Source organism: Ranitomeya imitator, chromosome 3, assembly GCF_032444005.1.
Source record: "Ranitomeya imitator isolate aRanImi1 chromosome 3, aRanImi1.pri, whole genome shotgun sequence".
Taxonomy (NCBI): Eukaryota; Metazoa; Chordata; class Amphibia; order Anura; family Dendrobatidae; genus Ranitomeya; species Ranitomeya imitator.
In genome coordinates this window covers 487,704,748-487,732,016 of record NC_091284.1, presented here as the reverse complement: position 1 = coordinate 487,732,016, position 27,269 = coordinate 487,704,748, and the positions used below count along the sequence as shown (strand labels likewise).

General features: G+C 41.6%; 1 protein-coding gene across 1 annotated transcript in view; it reads right to left on the bottom strand.

Moving 5' to 3' along the window:
- NPAS2 (neuronal PAS domain protein 2) overlaps positions 1 to 27,269 on the bottom strand; it is a 154,524-nt gene that overhangs the window by 25,866 nt on the left and 101,389 nt on the right. Inside the window, exons 12-16 of the mRNA XM_069757586.1 lie at positions 22,150 to 22,234; positions 13,178 to 13,313; positions 9,203 to 9,306; positions 5,987 to 6,073; positions 1,099 to 1,242 (exon numbers count right to left, since the gene is read on the bottom strand). Of these exons, the coding sequence (XP_069613687.1) occupies positions 1,099 to 1,242; positions 5,987 to 6,073; positions 9,203 to 9,306; positions 13,178 to 13,313; positions 22,150 to 22,234 (556 nt within the window). The remainder of the gene's footprint in view (positions 1 to 1,098; positions 1,243 to 5,986; positions 6,074 to 9,202; positions 9,307 to 13,177; positions 13,314 to 22,149; positions 22,235 to 27,269) is intronic.

The following is a 27,269-nucleotide window of genomic DNA, read 5'->3' as shown; positions in this document are numbered from 1 at the left end:
CTTTATATCATGCCACTCTCAGATGTCCTAGCATAAGCCTAGTGACAGATTTCCTTTAAAAGATTCTACAGAATAAAAAAAAAATCATTGCATTTTTTTTTCTAAAAGTAGCAACACACCAGGCTGTATGTGGTTTTACAGCTCAGCCCAATTCAGTTCAGATCCATACACAATCCAATCCAAAGACAGGGTAATGCTACGACTGGAAGAAATGAAGCATGTTGTTTGTTTTTTACCCTTTACAACACCTTAAAGGACATAATTTAATAAATTTTTTCATCATTACATTCCAAAATCAGTAACTTTTACATATCTATATGAAGGCTGTGCTTTTCAGGACGAGTTGTAATTTACAATGTCACTATTTTGGAATGCATATAAGTTATTGATTCATTTTTAACAACTCTTTCTGAGGGCTTGAGAAAAAAACAGCAATTCTGCAATTGTTGCTTTGGCATTTTAATTTTTGCACCTTCCACCATGCTGTAAAAATATGTTACATTTATTCTGCGAATTGAGACGATTATGGCCTTACTAAATTTATGGAGGTTTTTTATGTTAGGAGTATTGTGGTGATAATATTTGATAGTGATGCTTGAAAAAAAAAATTTAAAATTTAAAAACATCAGGGATCGGGTTTTTTTTTTAAGAAAGTGGGTTTAACAAAAAAAAAAAACAGCAATTCTGACTTGGTTTTCTTTTTAGTTGTTCATTTTTATTTTTATATTTTTTGTATCAAATAATAAAATGATATTCAGAAAAGTTACTATATCATAAAATAATGAGAAGGTAAAGAACTTAGTGGAGGTATAGTGCCATATCTAAGGTGTTGTTGCTGGGGGTCACTCTAAGGTTGGTAAGAAGTCTGGCAGAAAAGTAAAAAAAATTATAATTTAATCAGAGCTAAATTGAAGAGTGTTCCAGCATCAACACAGAGTTTGGCAGTATTTTTTTATAGTGTTTTTAGGATGGCTATCAATTATCACTCTACAGTCTATATTAAATTAAAAAAAAGTCTAAATACATTTTAGTTTTAGTAGTGCTTCTGGAATCAGGGTTACCATAATACTATGTGGATGGTGGCGCCATGACACTCACTTGTAAAGTAGGATCCTGAACCATACTCAGCTGCTCCTGGATCTTTTGTAGCTCCTCCTGCTGCCACCTTATATTGGCCTGGATGTTCAGTCTCCTCTGTTCCAGCTGGTTTTTTAAAGTTTGGAAAATCCCATGTGCAGAAAACTAAGAATGTAAAGTAAATTTCCTGTGTGACAATTGGTCATCATGAGCACATAAATACACTCTGTTCTTATAGGTTACCTGTTTTAGACTAGGGTGTAAGGGACAACGTTTCTCCTTATGGAGAGTGACATACCAGCTCTGGCTTGTCAAGGTAAGGATGCTTATTCGCCGTGCAATGCTCCTCTGGGAAATATAATACGCATATTGCCTCTTCAGAAAAAAAGAGGACTTAAACTCTATACACTGTGTGCAGAATTATTAGGCAAGTTGTATTTTAGAGGATTATTTTTTATTATTGATCAACAACTATGTTCTCAATCAACCCAAAAGACTCATAAATATCAAAGATTAATATCTTTGGAAGTTGGAGTGTTTTTTTTTTTTAGATTTGGCTATCTTAGGAGGATATCTGTTTGTGCAGGTAACTATTACTGTGCAGAATTAGGCAACTTAATACAAACCAAATATATTCCTATCTCACTTGTTTATTTTCACCAGGTAAACCAATATAACTGCACAAAATTTAGAAATAAACATTTCTGACTTGCAAAAACATAACCCCAAAAAATTAGTGACCAATATAGCCATCTTTCTTTACGATGACACTCAACAGCTTTCCATCCATAGATTCTGTCAGTTGCTTGATCTGTTTACGATCAACATTGCGTGCAGTAGCCACCACAGCCTCCCAGACACTGTTCCGAGAGGTGTTCTGTTTTCCCTCCCTGTAGATATCACATTTTATCAGGGACCACAGGTTATCTATGGGGTTCAGGTCAGGTGAACAAGGGGACCATGTCATTATTTTTTCTTCTTTGAGACCTTTACTGGCCAGCCACGCTGTGGAGTAGTTGGAGGCATGTGATGGAGCATTGTCCTGCATGAAAATCTTGTTTTTCTTGAATGATACGACTTCTTCCTGTACCACTGCTTTAAGTTGTCTTCCAGAAACTGGCAGTAGTTCTGGGAGTTGAGCTTCACGCCATCCTCAACCCAAAAAGGCCCACAAGTTAATCTTTGATGATACCAGCCCATACTAGTACCCCACCTCCACCTTGCTGGCATCTGAGTCGGAGAGGAGCACTCTGCCCTTTAATTATCAAGCCTCTGGCCCATCCAGAGTCACTCTCATTTAATCAGTCCATAAAACCTTTGAAAAGTCAGTCTTAAGATATTTTGTGGCCCAGTCTTGACGTTTTATCTTATGTTTCTGGTTCAAAGGTGGTCGTTTTTCAGCCTTCCTTACCTTGGACATGTCCCTGAGTATCGCACATCTTGTGCTTTTTGTTACTCCAGTAACATTGCAGCTCTGAAATATGCTAAACTCGTGGCAAATGGCATCTTGGCAACATCACGCATGATTTTCCTCAATTCATGGGCAGTTATTTTGCGCCTTATTTTGCCCAACATGCTTCTTGCTACCTTGTTGGCTATTTGCCATAAAATGCTTGATTGTTCAGCGATCACGCTTCAAAAGTGTGGCAATTTCAAGACTGCTGCATCCCTCTGCAAGACATCTCACAATTTTGAACTTTTCAGAGCCCGTCAAATCTCTCTTCTGACCCATTTTGCCAAAGGAAAGGAAGTTGCCTAATAATTAAGCACACCTTATATACGGTTTTGATGTCATTAGACAACACTCCTCCTCATTACAGAGATGCACATCACCTGATTTACTTAATTGGTAGTTGGCTCTCAAGCCTGAACAGCTTTGAGTAGGACAACATGTATAAAAAGTATCATGTGATCAAAATGCAACTCGAATAAGAATTCTGCACACAGTGTAGCGCCACCTGTTGGAAGTAGCGATCCTACAAATCCTTTAACGAGTCGTGCAATATGACTTAGGATAAAAGCCAAATCAGTATCTCAATTCACAGACACGGTGTTTCGGGCTGTTGGCCCTCATCAGTGCGAAGCATGAGAACTAATTTGGCTAGATGAGAGGCTCTGGACTGGGGTTTAAGTATCAACGTTTCTCCTTATGGAGAGTGACTTACCAGCTCTGGCTTAAGGAGGCTTATTTGCCGTGCAGGTGGCGCTATAGAGTTTAAGTCCTCTTTTCCTCTGAAGAGGCAATTTGCATATTATATTACCCAGAGGAGCATTGCACGGCGAATAAGCCTCCTTACCTTGACAAGCCAGCTGGTATATCACTCTCCATAAGGAGAAACGTTACCCCTTAGACCCCAGTCCAGAGCCTCTCATCTAGCCAAATTAGTTCTCATGCTTCGCACTGATGAGGAACAACAGCCCGAAACACCGTGTCTGCGAATTAAGATACTGATTTGGCTTTTATCCTAAGTCATATTGCACAACTCGTTAAAGGGTTGATTGTGACTTGTAGGATCGCTACTTCCACAGGTGACGCTATAGAGTTTAAGTCCTCTTTTTCTCTGAAGAGGAAATTTGCATATTATTTTAGACTGGTCATAGATCTGGAACATTCTTGCTGCAACCTTGTTTAACATAAAAAGTTACATTTAGCAAAATAAAGTTCAGCATTAATCACTTAGTGATCGAGCCAATTTTAACCTTAATGACCAAACCAAATTTTTTAAATTTGACCAGTGTCACTTCATATTATATAATAACTGTGGGATGATTCACCGTAATCCCAGTGATTTTGAGACCTGTGTGCAATCTAAGTGTCACATGGCCTGTTAGTATATACATATCTTTTCTGAACGGCCACAAAGGCTGCAACATCATTAAGCAAGAGGCACACCTAACAAAAGAACGCCATGAAGACCAAGGAGATCTCCAAACAAGCCAGGGACAAAGATGTTGAGGAGAACAAGTAAGGGTTGGGCCTTAAAAAAAAAAAAACTATCTCTGATAATTCCGTGGCGCACCATCAAATCCATTTCGATCAAATGGAAAGAACATGGTACTACAACAACCCAGCCAAGAGAAGACCACCCACCAAAACTCCCAGCCTGAGCAAGAAAGGCATTAATCGGAGAGGCAGCACAGAGACTAAAATGGAACCCTGGCAGAGCTGCAGACTTCCTAAGCAGAGACTGGAGTATCTGTCCATAGGACCACAATAAGCCACACACTCTACAGAGTGGCCTTTATGGAACAGTTGGCAGAAAAAAAGCCTTTACTACACACACAAATTGTAAAGCTCATTTTGAGTTTCTCTTGTTCTACTGGTACACTGCGGTGAGCGTTGACATCAGTAAGGTTACCGCACGTCATACATAGCCGGCTCACACAGAGGATACTGTGTGAACTGCCACCTGTGCCCTGCGGAAACCTTAATTATGTCACCGCTCATCACTGCAGCTGGATTCACATAGTACTGTCATTATATTCCGGCTGCCATGCTGAGTGGTCATATTACTAATGTCACCACTCACCACAGTATCTGGATGTAGTGGTGGGGATCATCGTGAGACATCGGATGGATATACGGCAGACCACTTTGGATTATTACTTTTTTGGATGGTAATAAATGTGTAAAAGAGGGTTGGGGAGTGTTTTTTACAATTAAAGTACTTATCTCTGTTTGTGTGTCTAATACTTTTGACTATGGGGTTAATATTGGGGGTGTCTGACAGACGCCTATCCATTACTAACCACAAGGCTTGATGTCAGCAGACATTACACAGCTGACATAAACCCCAAAATGATTACCCCACTTGCCAATGCACTAGGGCAAGTGGGAAGAGCCAAGGCTAATTGCCAGAATTATAGATGCACCTTTTCTGGGGTGGTTGAGGGCTGGTGTTATTAGCCTGCAAGGGGGCCAATATACATTGCCCCTTCTCGGCCTATTAAGATCAGTCTGCAGCTGTCTGCTCATCATTTGCTGGTTATTAAAAATAGTGGGGACTCCACGTCATTTTCTTTGGGGCTCCCCCTTTTTAATAACAAGTAAACGCTACGCAGACAGCTCTGAGCTGTTATTAATAGGCTGAGAACCTTTATAAATATTGTCTCCCTACAACAATAAAAACATCAGCGTTCACCTGTCTGCTTTCCCTCAGCTAGGTAGTAAAAATAAGAGGGACCTTACACCAATTTAGTATTTATTCAATAAATACAAGTACAGAAAACTACACATGCAAAGCACTGATTATATATCATAATGAAGAGATATATATATTGGTACCGTGTTAGCCAGTAGTTAGAAAAATATTTAGAATTGAGAGTCCTCAGTGGTTGATACCTTTTAATGGCTAACTGAAAAGATGGTAACAAATTGCAAGCTTTCGAGACTTCAGGTCTCTTCACCAGGCATAGACTATCTATCTATGTTCCTCATCACTCTCTATCTTTGAACATCTACATAACACTCTTTAATTTCTATGCTGCAATTCATTCCATACGTGTCACACTGACAGCACACGGATATCACACAGACAAACGAATGTCACATACGTACACACGGATGGGACACAGATTTCATCAGCACTGGTTTTTCCAGTACCAGAATCACCAGGACGTGTGAAGGAGGCCTAGTGCTGAGAATCCTGAAGAGTAGAAGCCCCACTATGATCTCAAAATTAATTCCATAACAAGATATATGAAAATGAGCTTTTCTAAATGAGACAACTACTTTCTGAACTCCTCATATCTGAACTTTTACTATGTATTTCATCACATGATAGTTTTTATTGGTGATTTTAGAAAAGATTCAGCACTTCAGATGAAGCGTGTATTGAGTTTTGCGTTTCCAAGTGACACACACAGAATGGTACTGCGTTCAGTCGCCCTCTCGGTGCCGGTCACCTACCTGGGTAATAGAAGTTGTGTCACTTTGCAGTGGATTTTCTGGTATCAAATGTTGTTGGAAATCACATTGCGGAGCTGGTACCGAAGCCTACAACAGTGAGACAATATGATAACCTGAGCCTTCATGAATAGACCATGGATGAGCCGTATGTATGTTATCAGGTCTAAATTTTACTGTACTTGCTTTATAAAATGTTCCAAAACATAATAGTTGTAAGGTAGTTACAACTAAAACGTATTTTTTATGAAGAGACTGTATGTAAAAAGCACAAACTGCTGATTAAAGGGAACCTGACAGCCACTTCTCCACGCCCGCTACCAGTAACTGACAGGTCGCTCTCTGTGAGTATGTACAGGGAAAGACCTATCACTCCAGGGGAGAAGATGACTATCCAACCAGTCTCCCGCATGGCTTGTTGCCCAGTGGTTATCAAACTATATTTTTCATTGAAATTCTGTAGTGTCTCAGAGTTAAACATATATGCATAAGATCATGTAGCCAGTGCCTGGGACATGCTGCCTGTGGATCAGGCAGCACGCATCAGCTGTCATGTTCCCTTTAAAGTGTAAACAAGTGAAAATTATCTAATATATCATAGATACACACCACATTCTAAGAACATTGACAATTATTTCCAGGGGTCGTTATTATTAAAGAAGCCCTCCCATCAAAATATTTATCCTCTATTGCAGTCACAGTGCTAAATGATATGATGATTGCAATATATTTAGAGGATAAATACTTTGATGGGAAGAGTGCTTCTTTGATGATTTGTCGGTTTTTCAGTAATTCTTAAAATCAATGGTGGTTCAAGATTCCAGACATCATCTATTTCATCTCATAAGTATCTGAATATTATATGTAGTATTACTAAATCCTTTAAAAAATGGGTATAACAAAGGATAAAATTCAACAAGATTGGCTCTTATCTCACTAGGAAATGAGTCAACTGAATTTTCGATAATTTCCTACACTAATTACAGATGTCAACTATACATGATTATATCCTATAATATAATAACACCTCATCGTTGGTGATATAGTATCTTTAGATGCACATTGTGCCAATATTGGAATATTTCCATAAGCAACAGAAATAACAACATAATTGGCGATTCATCATAGTTTTATGCTGGAAAAGAGGCAGAAAAGCTTTGAAAAGTTGAAAAAATTCAGCGAAACCAATAGTTGGGCAAAATTGCATCAACTTTTGGCGTTTTCAAGCCAGTTTCAATCTCGAAATGGGTCAAGCTATGGAGAAGCCAGACGGAACAGGGCATGGCTATGTGCACCTGTCAAATTTTGAACACCAGAAATGCTACTCCATCATTTCTGCTACATCACCCAGGCACAGGCCACTGTGATAAGGTGCAGAATTCTTTAAGTGTCTCTTCTACTCCAGTAGGTCACTTCAACTCCAGCAAGGCTGGTGAGCACCGGTTTTGATCAATCATTCCCATTATCTTTTTACTGAGTGCCCATGTTTATGCCTATGTTGGTTGAAAATGGAAGACAGAATGTTCCAGCTCTTGCAAATGTTAAGAGACGAAACAGTAAAAAGCTGAAAATTCCAACTCAAAAGATCACTGCTTCCTGCTGGTAGTCTAACAGCCTGCCTAAGAATTTTCTTTCTTTTTATATTTCTGTCTTCCATGTAGCTGCTGATATATTGTGTTAATAAATGGGATAATATTGGTCAAATAGTAGATTTGGTTTCCAGTACCATCTCTATGCTGACGACACCCAATTATACACTTCTTCTCCTGATATCACACCGACCTTTTTAGAAAACACCAGTGATTGTCTTACCGCTGTCTCTAACATCATGTCCTCCCTCTATCTGAAACTAAACCTGTCAAAAACTGAACTCCTCGTGTTCTCTCCCTCTACTAACCTACCTTTGCCTGACATTGCCATCTCCGTGTGCGGTTCCACCATTACTCCAAAGCAACATGCCCGCTGCCTTGGGGTCATCCTTGATTCTGACCTTTCATTCACCCCCTACATCCGATCACTGGCTCGCTCTTCTTACCTGCATCTCAAAAACATTTCTAGAATTCGCCCTTTTCTTACTTTCGAGTCTGCAAAAACTCTTACTGTTTCACTTATTCATTCTCGTCTGGACTATTGTAATTCTCTACTAATCGGCCTCCCTCTTGCAAAACTCTCCCCGCTCCAATCTGTCCTGAATGCTGCAGCCAGGATCATATTCCTCACCAACCGTTACACCGATGCCTCTACCCTGTGCCAGTCATTATACTGGCTACCCATCCACTCCAGAATCCAGTACAAAACTACTACCCTCATCCACAAAGCACTCCATGGCTCAGCACCACCCTACATCTCCTCCCTGGTCTCAGTCTACCACCCTACCCGTGCCCTCCGCTCCGCTAATGACCTCAGGTTAGCATCCTCAATAATCAGAACCTCCCACTCCCGTCTCCAAGACTTTACACGTGCTGCGCCGATTTTTTGGAATGCACTACCTAGGTTAATACGATTCATCCCCAATCCCCACAGTTTTAAGCGTACCCTAAAAACTCATTTGTTCAGACTGGCCTACCGCCTCAATGCATTAACCTAACGATCCCTGTGTGGCCTATTTATAATAAAAAAAAAAAAAAGGTTCCTCGCATCATGTTCTCATACATTTTATGCAGTATTAGCCCTCTGTGTCTGTACTGCTACATACTGGTTCATGCAGCTTTACATGAACACCTGAGCCTTACCATATAGCTGGTCCGAATAACTAAAGCAATTGTTACCATCCACCTCTCGTGTCTCCCCTTTTCCCCATAGTTTGTAAGCTTGCGAGCAGGGCCCTCACTCCTCCTGGTATCTGTTTTGAACTGTATTTCTGTTATGCTGTAATGTCTATTGTCTGTACAAGTCCCCTCTATAATTTGTAAAGCGCTGCGGAATATGTTGGCGCTATATAAATAAAAATTATTATTATTATTATATTATAAATATGAAAATTAAATGAAGCCATAGAAAAAGTTGATCATATTGAAATTAATTAGTTGAAATAGTGAGCAGAACAAATTAAATTTCAAGGAAACATACTAAGCAATGATAATTTTACTAGCACACAAGTTCTTAAACCCTTATTCATAAAGGCAAAAAAAACCATAAAAGTAAATCTATGTAGATACATCATTATGTAACTCAGAACCTTATATTACTTCATTGGAACTAACAGTTACAGATTCATACCTGAACTGGGGTGGGACGATTCATTCTCTGCAGTGGAACGTCTTGCTGAATACTCGAAACTCTTCCAAAGGACTTAATGCCTGAGGTCTGCTTAGAAGATGTAGCTGTTCAAATAATACTTTAGCTGTTAGATAATATTTTTATATAAGGGTGCCTAATTTCAACCATAATGAAAGTTTGTTAGCTGAAATGTAACAGCGAATGATTGCTTTAGCTGACTGGTCACAGTCATTGTCTAAAATTAAATCGGCCATGAGTTTTAATTTTTTGGCCTAAAGTCGGACAAAAAGATATTTGATCAATGAGAGAATATACTTAGAACAATCCTTCTTCGCTCATTGCCTGGTCTCAGTAATCATGTATAGCCAGATTTAACAACATAATAAAATTTTACAATATAATGAAACAACCATTTACCAAAGATTGTTTGTTCAATCTTTGGTCAACCGGCAACCTACTTCTATCTAATGTATATGGACACAGTAAAGTTATTTTTTGCAGTGTTTTTGCTTCAGCGGTTTTGTATGTAAATTTTCAGCTGCATTTCACAGTACCAGCAAAGTCAATAAGATTTCAGAAATATCATGCACACAACTTGTTTTTTCCCTGACTGCGTGTCTCTTGTTTTAGCATTTTTACATTGTTTTTCCCCAGTCCAAAAACGCTGAAAAAACTACCGCTAATTAAAAAATGCAGGTATCAGGTTTTGCAGCGTTTTTGGTGCCAATACCTGATAAAGTTGAATCAGATTCAACCAAAAATGCAGAAAAACCTACTCTTTGTAAACAGCATAAATGCAGCTTAAACTTGGCATAAAAAACGCAATGTGTGAACATAGGCTAAGTCTGTAACAGATACAGTATTGGAAATATGTAGTGACAGTCAAAGTGTATAATGTATCTTCCCCCATATGTTCTAATATTATGCAAATTAGGTACTCTACAGGATGATGCTGTCACTTCAGGATGAACTACCATGAACTTTTTTTCTCCCAACCTATGCATATGTTAATGTCAGTTTGTTAATAATATATAATAATATATAATATATACACACAGGTGCTGCTCACAAAATTAGAAGATCATCAAAAGCTAATTTATTTCTGTTCTTCAATACAAAAAGTGAAACTCATATATTATATAAAGTCATTACAAACAGAGTGATATATTTAGTTTATTTCTGTTAATGTTGATGATTATGGCTTACAGCCAATGAGAATCCAAAACTCGTTATCTCAGTAAATGAGAATAATTAACAAAAAACATCTGCAAAGGCTTCTAAGCACTTAAAAAAGGTCCCTTAGTCTGTTTCAGTAGGCTCCACAATCATGGGGAAGACTGCTGACTTGACAGATGTCCAGAAGGCAGTCAGTGATGCACTCCACAAAGAAGGTAAGCCACAAAAGGTCATTGCTAAAGAAGCTGGCTGTTCACAGAGTGATGTAAGCAAGCATATTAATGGAAAGCTGAATGGAAGGAAAAAGTATGGTAGAAAAAGGTGCAAAAGCAACCGGGATAACCGCAGCCTTGAAAGGATTGTTAAGAAAAGGCCATTCAAAAACTTGGGGGAAATTCACAAAGAGTGGACTGCTGCTTGAGCCACCACACACCAATGTATCCAGGACATGGGCTACAAGTGTCGCATTCCTTGTGTCAAGCCACTCATGCCCAATCGACAATGCCAGAACCATCTTACCTGGGCCAAGGAGAAAAAGAACTGGACTGTTGCTCAGTTGTCCAAGGTGTTGTTTTCAGATTAAAGTAAATTTTGCATTTCATTTTTAAATCAAGGTCCCAGAGTCTGGAGGAAGAGTGGAAAGGCAAACAATCCAAGCCATGTTTTGCGCTGGTGTAGGTTAACTGTGTTTTATCAAGACCAAAGTCAGCGCAGCCATCTACCAGGAAATTTTAGAGCACTTCATGCTACCCTCTGCCAGCAAGCTTTTTGGAGATGGAAATTTCATTCTCCAGCAGGACTTGGCACCTGTCCACACTGCCAAAAGTACCAATACCTGGTTTAAAAACAAGAGTATCATTGTGCTTGATTGGCCAGCAAACTCGCCAGACCTTAATTCTATAGGGAATCTATGGGATATTGTCAAGAGGAAGATGAGAGACACCAGACCCAATAATGCAGACGAGCTGAAGGCTGCTGTCAGAGCAACCTGGGCTTCCATAACACCTCAGCAGTGCCACAGGCTGATCGCCTCCATGCCACTCCGCATTGATGCAGTATTTGGATTTTAAAATAATTTTTCAAGCTGGTGTTATAAAGTATTCTAATTTACTGAGATAATGACTTTTGGGTTTTCATTGGCTGTAAGCCATAATCATCAACATTAACAGAAATAAACACTGGAAATAGATCACTCTGTAATGTAATGTAATGACTCTATCTAATATATAATTGCCTAGAATACTACTTCCTGCAATTTGTGCCAACTTTCGTGGCTTTGTCCGGAGCTAATGTCCGGAGCTAATGTCCGGAGCTAATGTCCGGAGATTAATTGCCTAGAGTACTACTTCCTGCAATTTGTGCCAACTTCCGTGGCTTTGTCCGGAGCTAATGTCCGGAGCTAATGTCCGAAGCTAATGTGCGGAGATAATGTCCGGAGCTAATGTCCGGAGCTAATGTCCGGAGCTAATGTCCGGAGATAAGTGACGTCAACAGTGTCCAGTGTCTGATTGGTTGCCGCCTGCTGCGAGCGACCAATCAGAAACGTGCCGTACTGTGACACACTCCGCCCGCCATTTTGGTGTGATTTTTGAATTTTTACCTCACAGCAAGTTTCTACTGCGTGGAGGCGGGCCCAGTGACGTTGCTCTTCAAGCTCCTGCCGAATTTCGTCAAAAAAATGATAATACCATTTACCAAAACTATATATATTTAGTTGTGAAGTGGTTCAGTGACATTTTCACACCAATTTTGAACTTTTGTTTGGTGTTTTCTCCATATACTGCCTATTATTTTTGTTCTTTCTTACTATTATTTATTAATTGTATTCTTACATTTGAATAAATAAAGTATATATGGATTCTAGACTCCCGATTCTTTAGAATCGGGCTGCCATCTAGTATAATATATGAGTTTCACTTTTTGTACTGAAATAAATTAACTTTTTGATGATATTCTAATTTTGTGAGAATAACCTGTGTGTATATATATATATATATATATATATATATACTCTTACTGTTGTATTCTCCAGTATCCAGCTCAGTTCCAGTCCTCTTCTGAGTCACGTTGCAGCAATTCATACTCTCCAGATCACTCTCTGGTCTATGTGTGAGCTGGAAGTCTCTTTTTCAATGTAACCTATGTTGCCTCATTTGGAAGCTCCATATGGTTACATTGTAGAAGCCATTTCTGGGTCACGCAGAGTGTGGTGTGAGCTGGAGAGCCTGACAAGCAGTGACATCACTGAGAAGAGGAGCAGAACAGTGCTGGACAGCGGAGAAGGTGAGTATATTAAGACACAGACACTACAGTACACACACATATGCCCAGGTTAAGCAGAATAAAAGGCTCATAGGAGTGCTTCTTTAAGATTCCCTACTCTTTCTGTGGTCTTAGCATTAAAGTCACATGCCAGCAATGGTTATTGTTACAAAAATTGGTTAGTATTTGTTATTAAGAACGACAGAACTCACTTTACTTAGTTCGCAATAACCCCATCATGACTGGATTTTCATGCAGATAAGATTTTGCTAGTTATCCACTATTGTGCACGAATATCAGTAACCCATACTGATTATACAACATCAATGTTCATTACAGAACATTAATATTAATTGATTGTACCTTGCCTTCCATAATATCTAATGCTAAGATGGGGTACGGATTTGGATATCTGTAATCTAACAGCAGACACTAGTAATTTGCCTGTAGAAAGGTATACCACATAGCACAATATTGTATGTGACCACTATATCTGATCTCAGTGATCATCTGCTGCTGATGCGCTTCTTTACTTACATGCCGCTTCTGTGGTTTGAGAAGATATATGTGAGCTCCTTGAGGAAACAGAGGGGGAACAACTGCGACTGAGTTGTGAGGCACAAACTTCAAACATGTTAAAATGCTTTCCACTGTCCACACTTAGGTCTTTGTCCTAAACATTTGTTGGAAAAAAGAAAAAGTGATTATATAATATACTGGCCTCACCTTCCGCACGGAACAAAGGTTATACTCCATCATCTCCTTACTACTACTATAATTATTTATTATTACTGGTGTACATAGGTCTGGAAACACAAGCAGAACATCACATGGACCAAGAATAATGCCGTAATGGACATAAGGAACACTAGTTATCTAAGACAGATAGTCGCTGGCCGGCCTTTCAAAGTATGGTATGTTTTCTGAGAATTAAGGCTATGTTCCCATGATGAATATTTGGTGCATTTTGATGTTGCTGATTTTCTGCAGCATTTCTGCATCTATCAGGTAAATTAAGGTTACTTACGTTTTTTTTATTACGTTTTTGAGTACGTTTTTATCGCGCTTTTAACACTACAATTTTTCTCTCTTGTAGATATCATGTTTTAAATAAAACTGCTTTGTTTTTGACGCTTCCTGGTATTTGGTTTTGCTAAAACTTTATTGATTCAGTCATGTGTGGGTTTTAGTGTGTTTCTGCATCTAATGCAATTTTATGGGAAAAATTTGCACTTAAAACGCACAAGACAAATTGACATGGTGCAGATTTCAAACACGCACCGCAATTTATTCTGCATAAAAAAAGCCCGGTGGGCAGGAGATTTCTATACTTCACATCCATTTTGCTGGAACTGTAAGATGCTGATTTTTTGCTGCAGCAAAAATACGCAAGGTCAAAAACGCACCAAAAACTAATTGTGAGAACTTATCCAGAGGGCAGGTGCAAACGAGCATATTTGCTGTCCGAGTGCAAGCCAATAAAACATAGGATCACACTCAGCCCCTTGTTGCTCTATGGAGCTGCACACGAGTCCTATTTTTTCCTCTGACAAAAAAAAAATCACTGCGTGCCCTAGTTTGATCCAATATTAGGATCGCACGCTGCCATGCAAGTCAATGAGTGCGTGGGAAACATCAGACTGCACTCGGATGAAATCTGAGTGCAATCCGATTTCTGTGACCTCACAGAATGGAGAAAATAGAGAATTGTTTTACCTATCTTCTCATCTGGATGAATCAAAGCACACTGAGATCATACTTTGATCAAACTATGACCAGAGTTTGATCAAAGTGTCATTTGCATAATCGGTCCGATTCTCTCCGATGAAAGAATATCACAGCTATGCAAAATTTTGGTTCACAAAAATTGTTTCAAATTCAATGACTGATTGTTTTCTTATGCCCTGATTTAAAAACGTTTTTATTTTTAATCATTACGTATGGATTTTGCACAAAATGTGAGTGAAATTACGTACAAGCGAGATGAACATGAACATTTTTTTATTGTAGTCAGAAATGTGCACAATATTATATAGAAAAAGGTGTTAACTTTCATTCTGCAACTTTTTTGGAAATTAATTCTTGCATCTTTTCCTTTTCTCTTCAAAGCTTCTCTTGCTACCTTTTTTTCTTATAGAAGGCCTGCGGATCTACTCTGTGAAGCATCCAACATTAGTTCCCCATCATGTTCATGTTCCATCTACCTTGGTATCGTCTTTCCATATTACTGATATCCTGATGAAATCTTTTTACTTGCTGCTCGCTATGAGCACCAACATTTTCAAGAAAGTAGTCCTAATCGGAATGTAAAAAATGTAACATCAATTCCTCAGACAACCCAAGGCTTTGAAACGTTTCAGCATGTTCTCCACGTTGGACTTAAATTTTGGATCTTTGTTGCTACCTAGAAATTTCTTCTTTAACAGAATCATAAGCTCTTTTCTCAACAGCTTTCATTTTTGTTTCGAACACGTTCTTCATAAGTTTCCAAACATCCGTACTCACAAAAATGCCTTTCTTCAGTTTTGCTTCAGACAGTCCCGAATCTTGGTACACAGATACTTAAGCCTCTCCTTTCGGTATAGTTTTCACAAGCTGCTTCATCAGTCCTGGCTTAATGTGGAGTGGTGGAAAGAAAAATTTTGCAGGATCAACTAAATTTTCCTCAATTATATTCTTGAGTCCAGGTTGCAAAGATGTTCTCGCTGTCCAACTTTTTGGTGCTCCAGTGATGAGTCCTATCCCGGCTGTCCCATTAACACAAAAAGCATGGGTACCTCGTGTATCCTCCTTGCTGCCTAATAAACAATGGAACTTTCAGATCATCACATATTGACCATCCTTGATCCTTGTAGTTATGATTGTTGAAAACGTAGTCTAAATTCAAATAGCTTTACTTCAAGTACACAAAATGCCCTACAGGCACTGAAGCATACTTGCTGCCATTGTGCAGTAGCACAGCTTTCATACTTTTTTTAGATTAATCAGTCAGTCACCACTCGCTCACATTGTACTCAATGTTACATTTTTCCATCAGTCCAGGAACAACAGTGCAATTCATTAGAGAGCACCGTATTGACAAATGTATGGAAAGAAATTCTTTTCTCTGCGTCTGTACCATGAAAAACAGGTGCCAGGAGATAGCAGGTACTTTTTCTTTAGTCTAGAGCCTAAATATTTTGCAGAATGTTTAGGAAGGTCCAAGTCCCTGACTAGATCATTTAATTTGAACTGTGAAAAAAGATGTGGCAATCTAATGACACCAAAATCATCCACCATAAGTCATGCAAAGGGGTCAAAGTATGGTGCAAGAATAAACCTAAGGAGTCAGTGTTTGTGGGAAAAAAGGTTCTTGATGGAATTTTTTTCTATATTTTTACTGAATTCAGCTATTGAAAGTATATAAAAATCACCTCTAACGTTGCAAACAATTTTACTCTTCAAGACCCGTGTATATGGCCGCCTAAAGTTGCCTTAACACATAATGTACAAGGCTGCCATTGTGCAGCCACTATCTGAATCATGCTGCCCATTGTTCAGGCAGGATGAATCTCATGATAGGTTTGCCTGATCTTTTTGTTCTGCTCAACGCAGATCACAATTCCTATGCAATCATGCTGCCAGGCTTTAATTCATGCTGGACAAGGTTCGGGCAACATGAATCAAGAGGCCGGTTCCTTTCAGACAGAGACTGTTACCTAAATCAATGAAACCTGTATAGAAAATAAGGCATAATAATTTCTAGGCAAATAGTAGATAATGAAATAATGGTATCCATCTAGAGAAATCATATATTTGTTTTATTAATGCTGCAAAATAAAAAATATATATAATTGTAGCAATTTTTCAGCTGAAAGATCATTCACTACATTTCTAAGTTTTCACAAAGCAAAAATCACACCTAGATACAGTAATTGTTTTTATAACTAGTAGATGATAGGCCATAAGCATACCCATAGGCGTAGGCGTATTAGGATTACAAAGGGATACTTCAATTACATCCCACCTCATTTTATATTTCATCTGCTGAGTGTTTTTGCATTTTTCCTCAAGTCAGAGATCTGCTAAAATGGTTGTCATTAAAACAATATAATATTCTCCCACATTATAAGCTAGATATTTCTCAATACTCAGCTATTTAATTGTTTGAAAGATTATATCGTAAAAATTCTGCTTAGTGTATTTAGCTTATTCAGGTGATAAACTAAAAGATTAATATATTGGTTACTAGCAGCAAACTAGAGCAAAGCCCTGCTTCAGATCATATAGATCACTTCACTGTGGATAATAAGCAAGTGACAGGTAACCCCTGAGGCTAGGTTCAGTTATCTGAAGTGTATTTAGCTTATTCAGGTGATAAACTAAAAGATTAATATATTGGTTACTAGCAGCTAACTAGAGCAAAACCCTGCTTCAGATCATATAGATCACTTCACTGTTGATAATAAGCAAGTGACAGGTAACCTCTGAGGCTAGGTTCAGTTATCTGAAGAGGAAATTGAAACAAATCTACTCCAAAATGTTTCCTATTCATTTAGATGGAAAATTAACTTTGCTGCTCATGTGATGATTTTTTTAAACTTTTTTTCTTTTACTCATCTACAGTATGTAGCATCACTAATTTCCACAGAGCTTTACAGACATCATTGTGAAATGTCCTCATTGGTTCTCACAATATAAATTCACTATCAATATGTCTTTGGTGTGTGGGAGAAAACCCACACAAAAATGGGAGAACATACTAATGCCTTAGAGATGTTGCCCTTGGTGGATTTGAGCTCAGGACCCCAGTGCTGTAAGGCTACAGCATTAACCAACTGAGCCACTGCTGCCCTAATGAGGTTTTCAAACCTTACTGCACAAAAAAAAGAAGTGGTACGTTACTATTTTTAAGCTGATTCCTTATGGATAAAAGTCAAGTTGAAAAGTTGCAAAACAAGAAAACCCACTCCAAAAACCTCCAGCCCTAGGCCTGGTTCAGAATACCCCCTGAAGAAGCTGGGCGAAACGTGCACGTCAGGGCTTAAGGCAAGAGCTCCTTATACTTTACTCATCTAGTGAATTACTGTACAGGTAAAATAGACTAATCTATTTTTTGGTCAATACAATGTGAGGAGCCACTTAACAAAACAGTTACTGTGATTGTGATATACTGTCAGAGTGATTCCACTGCAGTTACTTAGATTGCACTTGCACCTTGTTATCAGATTAGGGAAAATCAGTTTATCCAAAAATACAAAGTTATTACCATATTGCGTATACCAAAATCTAAAGCTGTTTATGTGTATCCATTTAAAATGCTTTAAAAAAAAGTCTTGTTTTTTTACCTTCAGCCTTGAAATACAGGTAGTGATACAGGTGAGTGGATATCTGCCACTAGTAGGCTGTGTAAGATAACCACGACCAGCAAAATGGGTTTCCTCTGAAGGATTTTAAAACACTATGCAAGGCCGGGGTCACACTTGCAAGTGTCATGCGAGAAACTCGCGCATCAATACCCGGCACTGCCACCGGCACTCGGGACCGGAGCGTGCGGCTGCATAGAAATATATGAAGCTGAACGCTCCAGGCCGGGAATTGATGCGCAAGTTTCTCTCATCACACTCACAAGTGTTACCCCGGCCTAAATAGGAGTCTGTAGCCCTTACAAGCTGTGCAATAGATTGTACTTTCTTTAAGGCTGCCGTCACACTATCAGTATTTGGTCAGTATTTTACATCAGTATTTGTAGCCAAAACCAGGAGTGGAACAATTAGAGGAAAAGTATAAGTATAGAAACATATGCACCACTTCTGTATTTATCACCCACTCCTGGTTTTGGCTTACAAATACTGATGTAAAATACTGACCAAATACTGCTAGTGTGACGGCAGCCTAAGGCTAAGTTCACACTGAGCGTTTTTGCTGCGGTTCTTTTATGATTTTTTGAATGCTAATTTTCAGCTGCGTTTTACAATAATAGCAAAGCCTTTGAAATTTCAGAAATCTCATACACACACTTTTTTTGTGTCATCAATTTTGTGCTTTGCATGTTTTTTTGGGCATAGAGAATGTCAATTCTTTCAGCGTTTTTTCAGTGTTTTTCACCCATTGACTTGAATGGACGGTGAAAGAAAACTCTGAAAAAACGCAGGTATCATGTTTTGCTGCGTTTTGTGTACCAAAACTTGATTCTATAGAAGAGGATTTTATTTTTCAACATTAAACTATTTCTGCATGCACCAGAGACAAATCTAGAATGTCGAAACAGCTGCAAAATAACACACAAAAAGCATGAAAAACGCAAGAAAAAATAAGGAAACCTGCTTTTATTTTGCAGCTTCTTTCCTGCCAAGAGATCAGGTTTTGCTTCAGAAAAAAAAGTCTAGTGTGAACTTACCCTAAAAGTTGAGCTTTCCAGCTAACCTTATGATATGCAATTTGCATTGGATTTTTTCTAATGACCTAAATTTCTAATATTTTACTTATCCACTATGGCTTATTCTCCATGCACAATATAATATAACTAGCTATTGAACCCGTTCTACGCCCGGGTGCCGAGCATTTATATTGGTATATGGTCTCCATCCTGGTATGTGCTGCTCCATCCTGCGTCCCCATCCTGTCATGTGCTGCTCCATCCTGCGCCCCCATCCTGTCATGTGCTGCTCCATCCTGCGCCCCCATTCTGTCAGGTGCTGCTCCATCCTGCATCCCCATCCTGTCATGTGCTGCTCCCATCCTGTGCCCCCGTTCTGTCATGTGCTGCTCCCATCCTTCGCCCCCGTTCTGTCATGTGCTGTTCCCATCCTGCGCCTCCATTCTGTCATTTGCTGCTCCCATCCTGCGCCCCCGTTCTGTCATGTGCTGCTCCCATCCTGCGCCCCCGTTCTGTCATGTGCTGCTCCCATCCTGCGCCCCCGTTCTGTCATGTGCTGCTCCCATCCTGCGCCCCCGCTCTGTCATGTGCTGCTCCCATCCTGCGCCCCCGTTCTGTCATGTGCTGCTCCCATCCTGCACCTCCATTCTGTCATGTGCTGCTCCCATCCTGTCATGTGCTGCTCCCATCCTGTGCCCCTGTTCTGTCATGTGCTGCTCCCATCCTGCCCCCCTTTCTGTCATGTGCTGCTCCCATCCTGCGCCCCCATTCTGTCATTTGCTGCTCCCATCCTGTCATGTGCTGCTCCCATCCTGCGCCCCCGTTCTGTCATGTGCTGCTCCCATCCTGCGCCCCCGTTCTGTCATGTGCTGCTCCCATCCTGCGCCCCATTCTGTCATTTGCTTCTCCCATCCTGTCATGTGCTGCTCCCATCCTGCGCCCCCGTTCTGTCATGTGCTGCTGCCATCCTGCACCCCTGTTCTGTCATGTGCTGCTCCCATCCTGCGCCCCCGTTCTGTCATGTGCTGCTCCCATCCTGCGGCACCGTTCTTTAATTTGCTGCTCCCATCCATATGCCCCATACGCTGCTCCATAAGATGCTCCATAGTATATGCCCCGTATCAGGTGGCGTAAGCAACAAATAGCTGTGGCATGAAGTGCCACAGCCTCATGCCACAACAATTTGTTATTTGCGCCACCTGATTCCTTTCCGCCGCCATTTTCTTGGTCCTCCTGCTGGCGGAATCGGCGCCTGCGCAGTCCGAGCTTTCCGGCGCCATTTTCTTGAAGACACACCTGCAGTGTGTCTTCAAGAAAATGGCGCCGGCAGTGTGTCTTCAAGAAAATGGCGCCGGAAAGCGCGGACTGCGCAGGCACCGATTCCGGCAGCAGGACCAAGAAAATGGCGGCGGAAAGGAATCAGGTGGCGTAAATAACAAATTGCTGTGGCATGAAGTGTCACAGCTTCATGCCACAGCAATTTGTTACTTACGCCATTCCTTTCCGCCCATTTTCTTCGTCCTCCTGTTGCCGGAATCGGCGCCTGCGCAGTCCGCTCTTTCCGGCGCCATTTTCTTGAAGACACACCTGCAGTGGAGCCGGAGTGTGTCTTCAAGAAAATGGCGCCGGAATGCGCGGACTGCACAGGCTCCTCTGCCTGTGACAGTTCAGAGGGCGCGATGACGCACTTAATGCGCGCCGGCGCCGCCCTCTGACCAGAGGAGCCGGGAGACGGAGCCGCACGCAGCGCTGGAACGGGGAATGGTGAATATACTTACCCTCCTGGCGGTCCCTGACTCTCCGGTGGAGATCGCGGTATGCGTTCAGTGCTTACGCATACCGCGATCTCCTGGGAGCGTTACTCTGTGGGGGCCAGACTGCGCCGGCGCTTGCGCCTGCGCAGTCTATAAAGGCTTCGGACAGAGTGACGCTCCCAGCGTTATATTATAGATGAGGCCATACGTCTACTGATATCTGTGCGGCTTTTATTATATTTAAGAGCCCTAGTCCTTTTTCTTCCTAGCACCTGTTCCTGATTTATTTATGTTTTAAGACTATTTTCTAATAAAAATGTATGTTTTTATAATGAAATCATACGTCACTTGTGGTTGATACAATGGTGAAACCAAACATCTGGTGAACTTTAGTGTGCCCGACAGACCGGACACTGACCCTACACCTGGTGAACTTTAGTGTGCCCGACAGACCGGACACTGACCCTACACCTGGTGAACTTTAGTGTGCCCGACAGACCGGACACTGACCCCACACCTGGTGAACTTTAGTGTGCCTGACAGACCGGACACTGACCCTACACCTGGTGAACTTTAGTGTGCCCAACAGACCGGACACTGACCCCACACCTGGTGAACTTTAGTGTGCCCGACAGACCAGACACTGACCCTACACCTGGTGAACTTTAGTGTGCCCGACAGACCGGACACTGACCCTACACCTGGTAAACTTTAGTGTGCCCGAAAGACCGGACACTGACCCCACACCTGGTGATCTTTAGTGTGCCCGACAGACCGGACACTGACCCTACACCTGGTGAACTTTAGTGTGCCCGACAGACCGCACAGTGACCCTACACCTGGTGAACTTTAGTGTGCCCGACAGACTGGACACTAACTCTACACCTGGTGAACTTTAGTGTTCCCGACAGACCGCACACTGACCCTACACCTGGTGAACTTTAGTGTGCCCGACAGACCGGACACTGACCCCACACCTGGTGAACTTTAGTGTGCCCGACAGACCGGACACTGACCCTACACCTGGTGAACTTTCGTGTGCCCAACAGACCGTACACTGACCCTATACTAACCAGAGTGCCTGTGGACACCAGCAATTTTTCACATGGACCAATAGTCCGTGTGGAAAAAAATTTCAGCAAATGGACATCTCAATAACGCAGTCTGGACTGGCTCAGGTTTTAGTATGGCTGTCTGAATGCGGCCTAAGGCTCTCATTTTATAGCATTTTGCAATGTTTTTGTTTTTTTACAATGTTATTTGACATGGTTTTTTTCAGTGTGAATATATGTAACTGTGTGTGTAATAAAACAGCACTGTATTAAAGCTAGGTGACAGAGACGAGTACTGGTAACACATGTCAATCACATATTTGAATATAAAAATAGAATTAGTACCTTTTGTGAGGATGTGACAATGGCTTCTGATGAGGTATTATCTATATTCATTTTTTGTCTCCTTTCTACTCGAACATCTGCATAACTGCTTTTTAAATAACATAATGTTAGTTTCAAGAGTGACATGCATGTAATATTCCATTACCAGTTATTAATAATCCCTAAAATTGTATGCCACATCATATCTACTGGCATCTATACACACAATATATTTCCATAATATTCATTGTCAGAACAACGGCATATAATTTCGAGTGTTGAATATTAAAAGATTTTTTCACTTGGACATCCTAGAGGAAATTAACGACATGTATACAATTATATACAGGTCCTTCTCAAAAAATTAGCATATAGTGTTAAATTTCATTATTTACCATAATGTAATGATTACAATTAAACTTTCATATATTATAGATTCATTATCCACCAACTGAAATTTGTCACGTCTTTTATTGTTTTAATACTGATGATTTTGGCATACAACCCCTGGTAACCCAAAAAACCTGTCTCAATAAATTAGCATATTTCACCCATCCAATCAAATAAAAGTGTTTTTTAATAACAAACAAAAAAACCATCAAATAATAATGTTCAGTTATGCACTCAATACTTGGTCGGGAATCCTTTGGCAGAAATGACTGCTTCAATGCGGCGTGGCATGGAGGCAATCAGCCTGTGACACTGCTGAGATGTTATGGAGGCCCAGGATGCTTCAATAGTGGCCTTAAGCTAATCCAGAGTGTTGGGTCTTGCGTCTCTCAACTTTCTCTTCACAATATCCCACAGATTCTCTATGGGGTTCAGGTCAGGAGAGTTGGCAGGCCAATTGAGCACAGTAATACCATGGTCAGTAAACCATTCACCAGTGGTTTTGGCACTGTGAGCAGGTGCCAGGTCGTGCTGAAAAATGAAATCTTCATCTCCATAAAGCATTTCAGCCGATGGAAGCATGAAGTGCTCCAAAATCTCCTGATAGCTAGCTGCATTGACCCTGCCCTTGATGAAACACAGTGGACCAACACCAGCAGCTGACATGGCACCCCACACCATCACTGACTGTGGGTACTTGACACTGGACTTCAGGCATTTTGGCATTTCCTTCTCCCCAGTCTTCCTCCAGACCCTGGCACCTTGATTTCCGAATGACATGCAAAATTTGCTTTCATCAGAAAAAAGTACTTGGGACCACTTAGCAACAGTCCAGTGCTGCTTCTCTGTAGCCCATTTCGGCACCTGTAGCCCATTTCCTGCACACGCCTGTGCACGGTGGCTCTGGATGTTTCCACACCAGACTCAGTCCACTGCTTCCTCAGGTTCCCCAAGGTCTGGAATCGGTCCTTCTCCACAATCTTCCTCAGGGTCCGGTCTCCTCTTCTCGTTGTACAGCGTTTTCTGCCACATTGTTTCCTTCCAACAGACTTACCATTGAGGTGCCTTGATACAGCACTCTGGGAACAGCCTATTTGTTGAGAAATTTCTTTCTGGGTCTTACCCTCTTGCTTGAGGGTGTCAATGATGGCCTTCTTGACATCTGTCAGGTCGCTAGTCTTACCCATGATGGGGGTTTTGAGTAATGAACCAGGCAGGGAGTTTATAAAAGCCTCAGGTATCTTTTGCATGTGTTTAGAGTTAATTAGTTGATTCAGAAGATTAGGGTAATAGGTCGTTTAGAGAACCTTTTCTTGATATGCTAATTTATTGAGACAGGTTTTTTGGGTTATCAGGAGTTGTATGCCAAAATCATCAGTATTAAAACAATAAAAGACGTGACAAATTTCAGTTGGTGGATAATGAATCTATAATATATGAAAGTTTAATTGTAATCATTACATTATGGTAAATAATGAAATTTAACACTATATGCTAATTTTTTGAGAAGGACCTGTATAGCTGCCAATGTTTAAAGAAGCACTCCCTTTATTTTTTTCCTTAAGCCTGAGTAAATGTTAATAGTGTCAGTGTGTTAAGGCTACTTTCACACTAGCGTAGTTTTCAATACGTCGCAATGCGTCGTTTAGGGGAAAAAACGCATCCTGCAAAGTTGTCTGCAGGATGCGTTTTTTCCCCATAGACTAACATTAGCGACGCATTGCGACGCATTGACACACGTCGCAACCGTCGTGCGACGGTTGCGCCGTGTTGTGGCGGACCGCCGGGAGCAAAAAACGTTACATGTAATGTACATGGAACTCCGCCCCCACCTCCCAGCACCTCACAATGGGGCAGCGGATACGCTGGAAAAATGCATCTGGTGCCCCCGTTGTGCGACGCATTCACTGCTAGCGTTGGTACGTCAGCCCGACGCACTGTGACGGACCGAGTACAACGCTAGTGTGAAAGAAGCCTAATATACTCACAGATCGCCATCTTCCCTGTTTTCCAGCTCAGTTCTGCTATTCTGAGTCACTTAATGCGGATTCCAATATTCCGCATCACATTGCGCTTTTTGTGCCGCCTCGTTCTGACACTTCATAGACTTACATTGTAAAAGACACATCTGAGTCACACAGAGCGCAACATGAGCCGGAGAGTCTAAATTGTTGTCACTTGACTCAGAAGAGGAGCAGAACGGAGCTGAATACCGGAGTGGTTATCGGTGACCAGTCCATTCCACCAGTCTGGAAGAGCTCCATAAATAGAGGCTTGAACTTCTTTGGCTTCCTTTAAAAGGAACCTGTCACAAGAAAAAAAATGCCATTAACCTGCAGATATGGGGTTAATCTGCAGGCTAACAGCATTACTAACCTGCCCGGCACCTACACTTAGCCGAACACTATGGGGAGAATATGAACTTTGTTCTCCTCACATCGTTCCGATTTCAGTCACGGGGCGGCACCGGTGCTGGTTCAGTCACCGCTCTGAGAATATAGAGATGCAGCTGTTACTGTGCCCCTGTCCCAGACTAACATTGGCCCTCCATTGGGGTTAGCTGTCAGTCAGGACTGGGGGCATTCCCTAATACCATAAGATAAGCAGGTCATTTCGCAAACAATTCAAGGGTCTGTTCATATCAGTTGTCCTAATAATGGAGTACTGAATCTATTAAGGCCCCTTCACATTAAGCGACGCTGCAGCGATACCGACAACGATCCGGATCGCTGCAGCGTCGCTGTTTGGTCGCTGGAGAGCTGTCACACAGACCGCTCTCCAGCGACCAACGATGCCGGTAACCAGGGTAAACATCGGGTAACTAAGCGCAGGGCCGCGCTTAGTAACCCGATGTTTACCCTGGTTACCATCCTAAAAGTAAAAAAAACAAACACTACATACTTACCTACCGCTGTCTGTCCTCCAGCGCTGTGCTCTGCACTCCTCCTGTACTGGCTGTGAGCACAGCGGCCGGGAAGCAGAGCGGTGACGTCACCGCTCTGCTTTCCGGCTGACCGACGCTCACAGCCAGTGCAGGAAGAGTGCAGAGCACAGCCCCGGGGACAGACAGCGGTAGGTAAGTATGTACTGTTTGTTTTTTTTACTTTTAGGATGGTAACCAAGGTAAACATCGGGTTACTAAGCGCGGCCCTGCGCTTAGTTACCCGATGTTTACCCTGGTTACCAGTGAAGACATCGCTGGATCGGTGTCACACACGCCGATCCAGCGATGTCCACGGGAGATCCAGCGACGAAATAAAGTTCTGGACTTTCTTCAGCGACCAACGATCTCCCAGCAGGGGCCTGATCGTTGGTCGCTGTCACACATAACGATTTTATTAACGATATCGTTGCTACGTCACAAAAAGCAACGATATCGTTAACAATATCGTTATGTGTGAAGGTACCTTTACACGCAGACACCAGTCATGATGCTTGTCCTTTTTGGCTCTGTTTGACAGAGGCTTATTGATATGTCTATTAAGAAACCAATCAGCATAGAATGTTTGCTTTCAAATGACGTATTGTTATTAGGAGATTGTCAGAAGTGATGAGTGAATGTGCTCAGATAAGGTGTTATCTGAGTATCTTGAGCGTGGTCAGATAGTCCCTGTGGCTTCATGTTTTGTGGCAGTAGACAGCTGCTGCACATTTGGGGATTCCTTAACAAACAGGCAATCCCTGCATGATTGAGGCCGTCTACCACCTCAAAACATGAAGCCACAGGGACTCGAACATATTATCCGAGCATGCTCAAGATACTCGGATAACACCTTATCTGCGCACATTCACTCATCACTAATTGTCAGCTCTGAAATACAATCAGTATTACGCTGGAAACATTAGCGTATAGCATCTGACGCGAGAGTATCAGATGTGATATGCTAATGACCCTCAGCTCTAGCTCTCCTCCGCACAAGTGCGGAGGAGACAGAGAAAGTCATTTCTCCATCTCCTCCATTGCTTGACTCGGCGCATATCGGACTGCACTGCGATGACATCTGAGTGCAGATGCAGGTAAAGAAGCTGCGGAGACACCATCACGTGTTTCTCGACGCAAGCAGTGAATAGCCAGGCCTTTCCCCGGGAAGGAAGAACCACGGGAAGGGCAGCATCCTATGAAGGAAAGCCACCTATGCCAAGCATGGTATCCATCCACAGACAGCTGTTTCGGGGTGTTTGCCCCTCATCAGTGTGGAGTAGGAATCTGGCTATTAGGAGCAGTGCCTAGTAAAAAGGCTATAAAGGCACAGATGATTGGCCTCGGGGAGACCAAAACATCCAACACTGCGGAGACACCATCACGTGTTTCTCAACGCAGTGATTCCAGAACACTGCCCCCATCCCTTATGGGAAATATGCAGATGCAGGTAAAGAAGCTGCGGAGACACCATCACGTGTTTCTCGACGCAAGCAGTGAATAGCCAGGCCTTTCCCCGGGAAGGAAGAACCACGGGAAGGGCAGCATCCTATGAAGGAAAGCCACCTATGCCAAGCATGGTATCCATCCACAGACAGCTGTTTCGGGGTGTTTGCCCCTCATCAGTGTGGAGTAGGAATCTGGCTATTAGGAGCAGTGCCTAGTAAAAAGGCTATAAAGGCACAGATGATTGGCCTCGGGGAGACCAAAACATCCAACACTGCGGAGACACCATCACGTGTTTCTCAACGCAGTGATTCCAGAACACTGCCCCCATCCCTTATGGGAAATATGCAGATGCAGGTAAAGAAGCTGCGGAGACACCATCACG